Source organism: Nilaparvata lugens, chromosome 7, assembly GCF_014356525.2.
Source record: "Nilaparvata lugens isolate BPH chromosome 7, ASM1435652v1, whole genome shotgun sequence".
NCBI classification, from domain to species: Eukaryota; Metazoa; Arthropoda; class Insecta; order Hemiptera; family Delphacidae; genus Nilaparvata; species Nilaparvata lugens.
In genome coordinates this window covers 53,466,515-53,480,876 of record NC_052510.1, presented here as the reverse complement: position 1 = coordinate 53,480,876, position 14,362 = coordinate 53,466,515, and the positions used below count along the sequence as shown (strand labels likewise).

At 36.0% G+C, this 14,362-nt stretch overlaps 1 protein-coding gene across 1 annotated transcript in view; it reads left to right on the top strand.

Annotated features, from left to right (window-relative positions):
• LOC111051654 overlaps positions 1–14,362 on the top strand; it is a 39,410-nt gene that overhangs the window by 21,459 nt on the left and 3,589 nt on the right. The window contains 7 exon segments of the mRNA XM_039433153.1: positions 1,176–1,380; positions 2,032–2,198; positions 3,368–3,465; positions 4,134–4,264; positions 4,563–4,680; positions 5,549–5,802; positions 8,443–8,629. Coding sequence (XP_039289087.1) covers positions 1,176–1,380; positions 2,032–2,198; positions 3,368–3,465; positions 4,134–4,264; positions 4,563–4,680; positions 5,549–5,802; positions 8,443–8,629 — 1,160 coding nt within the window.

Genomic DNA, 14,362 nt, shown 5'->3' with positions numbered 1-14,362 from the left:
GACGAATGAACGCATTATTTGTTCATAGAGATACCACCCATGTTATCTAAATTGGGCAAGTTTGAGTCCCTAGGAAGAAAAAGTAATTTAATTTATCATTTGAAAATAGCGTTCACTAGTCTATGCAGTTCTCCCTTATAGTAGATCTCCCTATTCTTCATAGTCTATATGTTTATTCTTCAATGTCCACTTTCTTGTTTAAGGGTACATGTATTCACATTAAAATAAAAAATCAAATCACTCTTAGAACCAAGCCATACGAAGCGTTTTTTCAGACGAGACGGCAGGACAGAAAGCACTTCGATTGGCTGATTATATTATCAGTTGATTCCCGAACGCCAACTCAATCAGCCAATCTGAGAGCTTCCTGCCCTGCCGACTCGTCGTCTAAAAACGCTTTGTGTGGCTTGGCCCTTATTAACGTATGCAGGGTGTTCTGAAAAAATGTGCCCTGACTTACGGGCAGCTCTCTTTTCATGCGATTTGTTTGTAATTAAGGATTATTTTTTCAAGTGTTCCGTTTGTCTATTACAGACTTATTTTACATCTTTCTCTTTCAAATTAAATTTTCTACAAGTTCTGTAAAAAAATATGTTGTGTTTATTGTACATTTAACATAGTAAATCTGCTTCAAACCTTAAAGGAACTTATTTTTCGGGACCAAGTTTCGCTTATTTCGTCACATATCTTAAAAATTACTGTAGCTACAGGTCTGGCAACTGTTTTATTTAATTTTTTAGTTCATTTTATATAAAGTACGATAAATAGTACATCTTTCAATTAACAGGCAACAAATACCCGTAGGGCTTCGTTTCAGCAGAGGAACTGAAATTCAGACAAAATCTTTCACTCTGTATAACTTGGTAACCAAGCATTTTCGGACCTATGTTAATTAGAACTTTTTTCTTCTTTTGATGTGAGGAATCACGCCCTAACTTATGGGCACCTTTTTTCAGAATACTCTGTATATTTTTACAATATCTTTCAACGTTCAAGTCATTTTCGAGTGAATCATTAATTTATTCTTGTACTATCCCTCTTCATGATTAATATAGTAATCTGATGTACGAATTTCATACTATTAATTAAATTTAATTATAAATCCACAGTCCCTTTACTTTATTTTTTCTCTTGTAAAATTCTGCTCAATAACGTTCATTTGATTTTTGTTTCAGCTGCAAAGAAGTTGAGTTCGCTATACTTTGAATTCAGTGTGAACTACCAGAGACTGACATTCCCATTGGCCCTGCTGAAGCACCAGCCGACCGACTTCGGGGTGACGGCTCTGTCGCAGGTGCGCTTCTCGTCGTTCATGTCAGCCAGGGGTCGCGTCTGTCAGGATGAGGAGGGAGCGGCCAGAAACGCCGAGTTGGATTTGAGGTGCCGTCATTCATAACTTAACTGAGTCCATTTCATTGAAAATATTCATTCATAACCAGAAAATACAGATTGTACATTATACTCGTGACTGGATGGGTGGATTTGTTAAAGGGGAGTAAATGATAAATCAACAGATGTTTTATTGCAGCAGCAGAAGAGAACATCAAATGCATTACAACGTACAACAAAAATCAATGAAAACAGTAAAAGTAGACACAGAACAGAATAAATACAAAATATTTCAATTCAATTTATTTCAACAAAAACACAAACCTAATACAACGTTGTGACAGTTGGACAAACAATGATTTTATTATTATAAATTGCTATATCAACTTATTCTTATACGGCTGGAGGTGGAGAGCTTATACTCTCAGCTGATTTTGGCTCCTGCTTTGGATAGATAATCAATAATTCTCTCTGTTATCCTAATCTTCAGTTGCAGATTGCAGAAGTGTTCAGAGTATTCCATAGCTTATAAAGTGAAATTCCGTTTGATTGATTAATTATCATGTTTAACATCAATTGAATGATCCAAATCTCACGTTTCTACCAATTTTGGTTAGATACTTTCAATGAATCTAAATAAGTACGCTTTTCCAAGAAGTTGTTATTGATGTGAATTGATTTTTTTTTGTCTGGTTATTGTAGATATTCGTGGAATGGCATCACCAGTCTGCGAGTTTTCAGTCCACTGAGCAACACTTGGTACGGAGCTGACAGGAGCAGAAGTATTCATATTCGAGTCCCATTTGCCACCCACATCACGCTCAACTTTGCCAAATCGCACCTCAAGATCGTCGCTGTTAAGCATAGAGGCAAGTTTTCTATAGTCCGAGAGATATTATTTTTAACACGGCTCCCACTCAAAAACAGAGAGGCCCGATACTCTTTCCTTCACTAATCACTGCCACTACCGAATAGCATCTCCCTACTTTTGTGTCAGCATCCAATTGTGCGCAGCATGCTTACTCCTCTCCACTCACCTCTCTGTCCATACTACAAACTGTGGAAGGAGAAACCGGTTTCCCCTCTTCATGTTAAAAGTAATATCTTTCGGACTATAGTATTTTTCTACTACTTCAGGTCCGTTGTCACACTAAGGCTCAACTCACACTTACGCGACTCTAGTCTCTTCTCGACGCAGCATGTGTTTTCAAATGGTGTCGTCGCGGAGACTAGAATCGACTGGTCTGAGTGTCACCATTTGAAAACACATGCTGCGTCGTGAAGAGACTAGAGTCGCAGTCTCTTCTCGACCTGAGTCGCGTAAGTGTTAGTTGAGCCTAATCTAATCTTTAAATTTTTTGTATTGTAAATCCAGTATTTTTTTTATTGATGAATGATGAGTTTGAGTAGGTATATCTCATTTTTTGAGTAGTTATTAAATGAAATGACGTTGGCCTCCTTCTTCCTTGGACATTTTCAGCTGGTGCAAATCTAATCTAAATCTAAGGAAAAATATTATTCTTCATTCATACTTAACAGTATGAGTAGTGCCGTCAACAATTATTGGAAGCAATAGAAAAATATCCGAAATCAAATTACAGTACGGTATTTGAGGAATTCCCCTTTGAAATATTAGTGATACTCAACCTTTAGAGTCCAACCTTCACTAGTATAAATGTGTCAGTCATTGAGAAAAGTCTGAAATTATTTTATGGTGTGTATATTATTTTAATTATCTTAATGTCATAGGATGATTTCCTAGTTCAAGCTAAATTTATTGTTTACTTTCTAAACTTGAAGATTTTATTGATGAAATGTAAGTGAGTAGACAATATTCTGGTACTTTTCATCTCTAAAATATCGTAGCTCAAATTAACGCTTGAAAGCAGCTACACTTCTAGTTGTTTGAATTTAAAGTTGATGTAACTGCGAGGAGGTGTTGTTGAAGAGTGAATAGATCTAAAATAACTATTAGATTATTGATCATCCATTCTGACCGAAATCTCTTTCATCAATATGAGCCTCTTTATTTTCGCAGATTTCATGGCCGGTTCACAGATGGGAGGTGTATGGCATTCTGTTACAAAACTTATTTCGGGAAGTACAACGATAGATCCTCCTCACAATATAACTGATGTGAGTACACATTTCCTCTATTGATTCTTTCAAGATTTTTTTAGTTTAATTATTTCTCTGGCAACTAGCATAGCCTAGTGGTCTGGAGCGTGTCAATTTTATTGTTATTGCTTCACTGGCTATGGGTTCGACACCCATTTCGTCTGTCGTGTATTTGTATCATTCCTCATTAAATCAGCTCAATGACAGACATATCTGAGCATTTATTATTACTTTTATACCTTCATAGAAAAATACCTACATTACCCTTTCAAATCTTATAGAAAATGCTCTCAGAGAAGCTATAATATAAGTATTAATAATTTAGAGTGTATATCCATAGCCACCTCTGTATTAGAGGTGGCTATGGTATATCTTATCATCTTTGATGATTAAAAACTAGCTAATATAGAAATATACTTTTTCAAGCTTTGATACACTGTTCAGTAAACTGTTTAACTGGAAGTATAGGAAATAACCCAAAAATAGAAGAAAAGAATTTCATCAGTATAGACAATAGACTAAAACGTTACTCCAACTTCCTAAATTTGACTGATTGTTCATGTTGGATACCATTTTCAATTATTGTTTGTCGGACTCAAGTTTTTGTCTGTGTTAAGTTTTTGCTCTTTACTCTTCTGATCAGTTCCTGTTGACTATTGTTCTTTAATAGTGTGGATTTATTACAGGAATGGACAATGGATTCTGAAGATTTAGGAGCTCGACTTGGCGCTAGTGTGTTCGACTGCCCTGGACAAACATTTGGAAATGCATTGCATTTACTGAAGAGAGCTTTCTTGGCCAAAAATAAAAACTATCAGTAAGTTGAATAATTTGTTCGAAAATGTGACTCGGAAGGGTACCGAACAATCAATTACCATTATCATTCACTAATAATTTTAATGCGCAATTCACTAATAATTAATTTTTCTTTTTAATTTTTCTCCTCCTCCTTCAGTCTCGTTTTCCCCTGTCTTTTCTTCTTCTTACTTCTTACTTTTAAGGATAGTAAGGAGGTAAACATATCCCCCCAAGTCCTCAAATCAAATTAAAATTTCTTATGAGATTAAATCTTGTTGTACATTATCCTAATAAAACAATATTGGTTTTGCTTGCAGTATGTTGCCTGGTGGAGTTGCCCTTCTTGGTCTGTTCTCCCTCAAGGATCAGTTGGCATTCCAGCCACCAGGGGGAGCTTGTGGTGTTCTTCTGTCTTTTGTGCCGCTCTTGACTCAGGTAATGGACAACAAATAAAAGTTGTACAATAATTGAATTATCAGGCGCTCAAAATATCAATTATTTATTATTATTCATTACCAGAGACACAAATCATAGATAAAATGAGATTGGGAGAGAACAACAGCAGTGTAGATAGCAATAATTATTATTATGTCGAGCTTAAACCACCTGTTTAAACCTCCTGTTCCATTCTGTTTATACTTAAAGCTGTGCGTACGGCTGTAAGAGGACAGTGATTATCACGGATTATTTAAATTGATTATTTGGTCTTGATTATAATACTCATCAAGGAGTGAATCAATATGTGCTAATTTTCAATTTCTTATAGTGAGTTGAAGTGGAGAATAATTTTGAATAATTTTCGATGTTAGAATTTTATTAGGCAGTAAAATTCTAGTATGCCTGTTTTCCCGTTTCCAATAGAAGTTCTAGTCACTGGATATTGTGCAATTTTTATCGTCAAAAACACAATAATGTTACAACAACATCAATTTCAAAGCCTGAACATGAAAGTATATGACAGAGAAATTCACAGCTGAAATAATAATGTATGCTAAAATATTCTAAAAACACAAGGACAGCAAACACAGCAATTATTGCAGAAACACATACGGTTTGTATATATCACATGCAGCATTGAGTTTATTAAAAACATTCCTCCACTTTTCCAAATTGCTTCTTTCGTGTGTGTGATAAAATGAAACATGAAATGATGTTCATTTCTCTTTTTTCATTGATCACTAGGTACTGTTTATTAATCTAATATTGCAGCCTTGTCAGTTCGTAAGGCACGACCGTCAACTGAGATTACTCTGGTAATTAGATTGATTCTATTCTATAGCTTGGTGTGTGGTGTGTGTGACAGGTGGAGCCAGTGCTGCTATTAGAGAAGAACAAGCTGAGTCTGTCGATGACGCGTCGCGACGGCCTGCTGTGGGAGATCCAGGCGGCCATGAAGCAGCTTCACGACGGCAACGGCGAGGCCGCATTCAAGCTGTACCACGCGCCCAGCGTCTCAGTGTCGTCCGGCGGCTTCTGGCGCGTCATACAACTGGAGGGCGCTTTCATCATTCCCTCGCGCAAGTCGGGTGTCTTTCATCCGCCCGCTCCTATCACTGGGTATGCATCACATTCAACCGCTGTCTCACGAAACTTGTAACAGATAGATTCTACATTAAATTTGCAACTAAGAATATCCAGTAACATTTTCTCATATCGACCTTAGTTTTCGAGATATATAGATTTTTCTATACTTTTGTAAAATGTCAATAACTAGAAAACAATCAGTCAAAAACAATTCTAAGGATATGTTTGGAAAGAGAAATAAATTTCCAATATAATCCTTTCAAGTTTCTTTTTGCGGATTTTTTGTATTTTGTAAAGATTTTAAAATATCAAAATCACAAATTAATGTTTTTTATGGTTATTTAAATTTGTGGTTGTGACAAATTAAAGTATTTTTATTCAAAACCACTTTAGTTCAGTGTTATTGGAAAATGAGTGTCATAATAAACTCTATTCCTAAAGGAAATCATTGTACATTGAATGCAAGTTTCTAATTATTTATTTCTCAATACCACTGTGAGATGCCCACATTGCCCTGGGATTGTGTCTGGTTGATATGGGAGGGGGATGATGGTGAGAGTTGAAGAGACTACAATTTTCGGTGATTTCACCATTATTGTTTATTGTTTTTGAAGGGACGGATTCAAGGATCCAAAAGTTCAAAAAACCCCACACGTCAACCGAAGCTTATTGTGTTCCCAAGTAGTATGTTAGTTAGGCAAACCAATACCTGTGTCCTTCACAAGAACCAGGAGTTTTCCCCTATGCTAACATCCCATTCATCACCTGATTGCTTTTCGCAATCCAGTGTAATATGCTTGGCAGTCTCTTCAGACTGATTAGTCCCCGTGACCTACATGAGTTCCACTCCTGGTCTTTTTGTAGGTCCTTCCGCTGAGAGAGGAACTTTTCATTTCCGCCAAACTTTTCATTTCATTTCATTTCATTTTTATTTCACCACCTACATCACAAGGATGAGGGGCACGTCAAGGAAGCGAATGAAAGTCGCTACTTTTGAATTACACTCATCACTGGAAATTCCTTCAGTGAATAGAGTGGATTGTCTAAAAAAAGCTGCTTAAATGGTTTAGGCTCTTTTATACTTTTTATATCGTGTGGCAGGCAATTATGAAAGCGGAAACCCTGTGTATGTGGCTGTCTCTGTGTTTTCAGCAGTCTACTGTATGGGAGGTCGAAATCGTTTTTTCCTCTTGTATTGTATTCATGTATATAGTGTCTACATGGCCTAACCGTTACATACTTTTTTATATATAGAATTGTCTTGTAGATATAGAGGGATACTACTGTAAAGATTCTGTCCCTCCTGAAATAAGGCCTGCAGTGAGCGTCATATGGCAAACAGTTCATAATCCTTATTTATTTCTTTTGTAATATCAGTATTTGTTCTATGTATGTGTGCGGTGCGCTTCCCCAGGCTATTATGCCAAAACTGATGTGTGAAGCGAATAATGAATGATAGGCCATCATTGCAGTGCTTTTATCTGCTATACTCCTTATTCTTCTTATCCCATAGAGTGATGTGGATAATTTGCTACACAGTGATTCAATGTGCTCCTGCCATGTCAAGTTTCTATCTAATATTATGCCCAGGAATCTTGCTGAACCCGAAATCTCCTCCTCAGTATTCAACTGGCTCCCAGCATTCATGATGGTCCTTGCCTGTGTTTGAAAGTTTACTATGGTACTTTTTGAACTGTTTATATTTAATTTTAATTCTAACAAGGTTTTTTTTTGTTGAGGCTATTGTTGTGTTATAATGTGACTGTAGTTCCTCCTGGGTTTTTCCATTTATTATTAATGTAGTGTCATCAGCAAAAAGTATGCATTCTGAAGCTCTTGGGAGTTTTTTAGGCCTGCCTAAAACTGCCTGCTTTAAACTGCCTCTAGGGCACCCGCCGCCCAGCCACCCTTGACTCAGACTCTTGACCCACATTTGTGCCTGGAGTTTCACCCACCTCTGGTCTTTTGGGTTTTTCTTTTTGCCCCTCCGAAACTCTGCAGGGTCTAAAGCCTCACCTCTCCCAAGAAGTTTTGCCTGAATGGCCGCCCTTCTTTGAGCAGTGGTGAGTTTTTGCATCTCCTCCCACAAACTCGTGACCTACGTGACTTCTACTCATGGCTTTTTTGTAGGTCCTTCCGCTGAAAGAGGGGTCGCCAAATTGCCTCTAGGGTACCTGGCCACCCTCGACTCAGCCTCTTAACCCGCATTTGTGCCTGGAGTTTCACCCATCTCTGGTCTCTAGGGTTTTTCTTTTTGGCCCTCCGAAACTGCCCTGATGGGGCAGATCCCGTGGGTTTGAAGGCAAGGCAACTTCTGGAGTTGCCTTGGGGTCCCTTTTAGTCGCCTCTTACGACAAGCAGGGATACTGTGGGTAAATTCTGGTTTCAACAAATTCTTGAGTACGATGTTCGACTCAAAGCTCCCCCAACCCACAGGGGGCGTTTCATTTTTTCATTACACAAACATATCAATTCCAACTCGTATTATAAGTTGAAGTCCACTTCACCGGGATCTGATAATAAATATCAAGTTTTTAGGACACTTATTAAATCTAATGCACCATTAAATCTATATCAGATGAAAAATCTATATCTATCAAGTCTATATTATCTAAAATACCCTTTTATTTGCGTTTTATTCAGTTAAATTTGAGTGTTATGTGATCGTTTCAGTTACACGTTTGTATCATGGGGCGACGCGCAGCCAAGCAATTCGGACAAGCTGTCAGTGCTGGACGTGAAGGTGGTGCCGGGGAACAACATCAGCCAGCAGTCCCTCTGCTCCGACTTCAACCCCATCTGTCTGCAGGCGTTGACTGATCTCGCCGCCAGGCAAACTGCCAATGTCCAGTACCTCAATGTAAGTCCCTTCAATCTCAGTTACAATCTCATTATAGAAATATTTCTATTTCTAAAAATTATATGATGAGAATATTCTGTATGATTTGACATTTAATTTTTACTTTTGCTTCTATTGCCAACATTTATTTATTTGTTTATTTTATTCACAATTACAAATAATAATTAAAATATGATTGGGAGAAGACAACAGGCATAGCCCAAAACTGTCTTCTCACGAATTTTTACAAATAAAAGTTTCAAAAAAGAATGAGATTAGATTTCACTTTTCACTTCAAAAAGTCCAATTTACACTTCAAAACTAATGACTAAACAAAAATTTTTAATTTTGATATTTTAAAACTAATTAACAACAAAAATATTTCACTCGAATCTCTACAAATTGGAAATGTTTGATTAATTTTACAAAATTTTGAGCCACAAAAGAAACACAACTTTACTATTAGCACAGCTGTTTCACATATATTATTTTATTTTTACATTTTCTGTAATTATTGTGTGTAATAATAACTTTATTCTCGCAAAAGAAAACGCACACAATAATTACAGAAAATGTAAAAATAAAATAATAATTTCTAAGTATCAATGAATCTGTGGTTTTTTTGACAATTTCTTAGTCTTTTTCATTTAATAAAATAATATGTTGATAATAGAAGTAAAAGTAAAAATAAAATGTCTACATCATACAGAATATTCTCATCATATAATGTACAAGAATGACATCATATAGCGCAATGCACCGCTGGCTTTGTAAAGTCGCAAATGTGCAGTACTTTAATGTGAGTTCCATCAATATTTCCCTCCATTTTTTTTATATTAACACGCTTATAATAGAATATCATATTCTTATCGGGGATGATATTCTACTTACAATTCTGTGGTTGAATTGAAAGTTGAAGAAAGTCGAAATTTAACACAATTTGGAAACGCTGTTATTTCTTCGAGGGAAGGGCCAACTCTCAACTTATTTTATTCAGACTATAGTCATCAAGATTATATCAAGGTGCGTACAGATATACGCGCCGCGAACATGAGCAATTCACTTTCAATAAGCTGACTATATCTGTATTTTTACAGAAACGGTAAGATACAGGTATAAAAAGCTTGGCATCAGCTTATTAAATGTGAATTGCTCATGTTCGCGGCGCGTATATCTGTACGCACCTTTATGGTACCATTAATTGTTTCATTGTTATGTGGGCCTACTGATCTATTTCTTAGCCTACCGTCACGATTTATCAAGATTTTCTATATAACTATAAATAGATTAATGCATAGAATAGAATAGAATAGAATAGAATAGAATAGAATAGAATAGAATAGAAATAGTCTTTATTCATCAGATGTAAGAAATACATTGGAACAGTGTCAATAGATTAAATATATATATATATAGATATAAATAACTAGGCTAGCCTAGTATAAACAAAAACGTTTCGTCAAAAATCAATGTTAAACTCTTGAAACGAATACAGCGACAATTTTACCAGATATTCCCTTAGATACTTTGCAAACATTGTTGGATCTTCTAATATTTGGAGACTGCTTGGCAACTTTACAAAACACTTCTTACCTCTGTATATGGTTTTTTTCGTAAAAAGATCTAATCTGTGCCTCTCTGTTATACGACCAAACCTTGTATTATAACCGTGAGTGTTATTTCTCAAGTTTGTGTCACCAAATTTTTTGAAAAAGACTATAACATCATATATGTATTGTCCATATATTGTTAAAATTTCCAGGTCTGAGAAAGCTAATTTTACAGAATCAGTTCTATTGAGGTTCAGCATAATTCTTATTGCTCGTTTTTGCTGTTTTAGAATTTTATCAAGGTTACTTTTACTTGTACTACCATATATGCAGAGACCATATGATAGATGTGCATGTACTACTGAGTGGTATATTGATTTTAATATTTGTATACTACATAAACTGGACATTTGACGCAATGCATATAGACCTGGGGATATTTTTTTCACAACATTGGCAACATGATTTTCCCACGAAAGGTTACTATCTATTAACAGACCAAGAAATTTAGTTTGATCTTTACAATCCAAAAGGGTGTTATTCATAGCTACGCTTGGACACAATTCACTCCTGTTCTGCCTTGTTGAAAAGGGGACTACAATAGACTTACTTGAGTTCAGCAAGAGATTTCGGCTATTCAGGTATTCATTAATAGAGGACAGGCCTACAGCAGATGAGAGTTCTACATCCTCAATCGATTTTCCTGAAAATATGATGTTAGCATCATCTGCATAGAGACACACAGAGGCATGTGCTCGAACCACATCAGGCAGACCCTTGATGTAACATAGGAATAGTAAGGGACCCAAAATGGACCCTTGAGGGACACCATACTTTAAACTTCTTAGGTTAGAGCGATAACTGTATTTGTAACTATGATTGTTTTTCTCCTCAGTATGCTCTATTTCAACAAATTGCTGTCTGCCAATCAAATAAGATGAGAACCACTTCCTCTCCTTATCATGTACTCCCAATTCCTCTAATGCGCGCAAAAGAACATTATGAGACACACTATCAAATGCACGTGTCATATCTAAAAATACGCCAATAATTCTCTCACCTTTATCTATTGTATTAATTATGGTATCTATGAAATCCACCATTGCTGTAGTTGTTGACTTTTTTGAGCGGAAACCATGCTGTTCTTTATCCAATAAATGGTTTGCTTCTAGGTATTTCATTAATTGAATATATACCACACGTTCAATGATTTTTGAGAAAACTGATAACAACGCTATTGGTCTGTAGCAACCTGGATCTTTGATGTCACCTTTTTTAAATATTGGAAGAACTTTAGCTATCTTCAGTTTATCAGGAAATTGACCTGCTATAAGGGATGAATTTATAATGTGTGTTAATGGCTTGATTATAGCTCGTAAAACTCGTTTCACTACCATTATTGGGATATCATCTGGCCCAGAGGAGTGTTTGTTCTCAAATGACATCACTATTTTATGTAATTGACACTCAGTAATAGGTTCAAATCTAAACCTCAATGAAGATTGACAACAACGTGGATTTTGTACAGTTACAGGTCTAGAACCATTGGGAATATCTGGTTTAACAAACCTATCAACAGCCGAAACAAAAAATCGTTAAATATATTGCTCACAGTACTAGGATTAGTTGAGTGTATACCATCGCTTATTACACTTAGATTTGAGTTGTTCTTCCCATTCTTACCCACCTCAGCATTTATAATTTTCCAAGTTACTTTATTCTTATTTTTAGAATTAGAAATTTTCCCATCAAAGTATTTTTGTTTATTCTTTACAATCATAAGTTTAAGAGCTTTTCTATTATTTTTTATTTGAATCTTTAATTCTTCTCTTTTTGTTTGTCTATGTAAATTCTCTAACTCTAATAATTCTCTTTTTTTATCAGTGACCTCTGGACTTATCCCGTTCCTACTATCAGTTTCTTTCATAGTTCTCAGGATTTTTGGAAAATTAATATTAAAATAATGTGAAAAAGTCGAGATAAAGACATTGTACTTTTCATCCACTGGTGATTGATAAACCTCCATCCAATTTAAATGAGCTAACTCTCTATAGAACACTTCTAAGTGGCAGTCATCAAATCTACGACAAAATTTCCTGATTGGCTTATCGCGGAACACACTCATACCTCGGATCTCGAGCAGCTGCGCATCGTGGTCCGAGATATGAGTGATTATACCCGATATCTTTAACTATCATCAGCTATGTTGGTAATAAAGTTTCTATCGCTGTTTCAGATGTGGTAGTAATTCTTGTAGGGAAATTGACTTTATAAATCATATTATGCATTTTCAGTACATTCATGAACTTATTATATGTGTTTTTTTCTCCAGAACATTGATATTTATGTCACCTGCAACGATAACTTTTTTATATTTTTTACATAGAATTTCAAGAAGTATTTCTAACTTTTCTAAGAATGGATCTAAATAACAATGCTGAGGTGTTCTATATAAGCAAGCCAGGACAAAATTAAAATTATCAAGTGAAAACTCAGTTAAACAACATTCAAACTCTTTTTCAGTCGTTATTGACTGAATAGCAGGTAGATTTACACGTTTACATATTGAGAAAAATTTATTGTGCACTAGAATCATGACCCCCCCCCAGTACTGTTAAGTCTAGAAAATTGTGAACTTATCAGATAGTTTGGTAGATTTAGTATTTCTGTTTCAGCACTTGACATTTTATGCTCTGAAATAGCTAGTATCTCTGGCTCCAACTCCTGTAAATTTATTTTCAACATTTCCAATCGTGATGGTAGGTGTTGAACATTTTGATGTAATATAGAAATCTTGTCAAAAACTGATCTATTTTTATGAATAGAAGTCTGATTAGGAGAAGTAACTCTCTTTTGAGCCTTGTCATTTACGGTCCGTTTAAAGTGCGTCTATGTGAGTGTAGTGTACCATCAGCAACGTTATCAGCCAGTTTATCAGTGGAAATAGTATAATAATCTACAGTGCTAGAAGAGTCAAGATCCAGTGACAAATTATGATAAGCTTTTGCTATAGAATCCGATATGTAGCGCTTTCCCATGAAACTGAATGCAATCCATGGCGGTATGGAAACGACGGCCAATGTCTTCAACATTCAAGACCTTAACATTTGAAAAACCACCGCAAAGCTTACGAATGGATTGATTGGTATTCTTAATAGTACAATTAATAGAAGAATTTTAGGAAGATCATAACGATATGGAATGTTCATTAACAATACATTAGTGTGCATTAAACCTGCAGCTGATTCCTCAATGAAGATAGAAAGTCGCCAGATCGATCCTTATGCATGTCGTTGGTTCCACCGATGATAACAATGAGGTCCTTGTTGGATAGGGATGAACCCTCCTGGGTACAGCTGGATGCTACTTGATCGAATGTGGCCCCCGGTTTGATGACACCTTCTACGGCACCGTCGGACGCATCAGCCACCAGCTTCACCAAACGTCTGCCATGACTGTCAGCAACAATTTTTATTTTTCCAGTCTCCCTATTTTTCTTGACAATTCCCTTTGAATTCATTATATTGTAGATCTTACCAATTGATTGCAATACATGAACTCGCCTAAGCAAATGATAATAATCATTTTAATCTAATCTCATGTTAGGATTAATTAATAAATATCGGAGCACCGAGCTTCGCTCGTTATTTTTATTTATTGATGAACAGAACACAATATCATAGAGAAACAATAGCGTAAGTAGATATCCCATGGTATAGGGCGTTTATGTTGCAACTTTTACTGTTATCTCAAGCCGATTACTGTCGATTTTTACTGTTTTGTTGAGGTGAGAGTGTATGAACGGCACAATTTGAGAGACTACAGCGTCACACAGCTGCGGGAAAGAACTACGTGGACTATCGGCTTGAGATAACAGTAAAAGTTGCGACATACGCACTATACCATGGGAATCTACTTATGCTATCGTTTCTCTATGACAATATTCTCTAAAATGATCGTGTTCATATTTCACAGCTGGCTGTCATCTTATGAATTTCGGGGATGCGATATTTTGATTTTTCGCATACTCACTCGCTCACTCACTTTTTTACTATCCACAGCTGTTTCAGCCAAGGATGAAATATCCTTTTAATGTCGTTCAGCGAGTTTTCCCAAGGATGAGACCTAGTGCAACCGAATTCTTATATCATAAACCTACTATGTTCCAAATTTCGTGAAAATCGTTAGAGCCGTTTTCCAGATC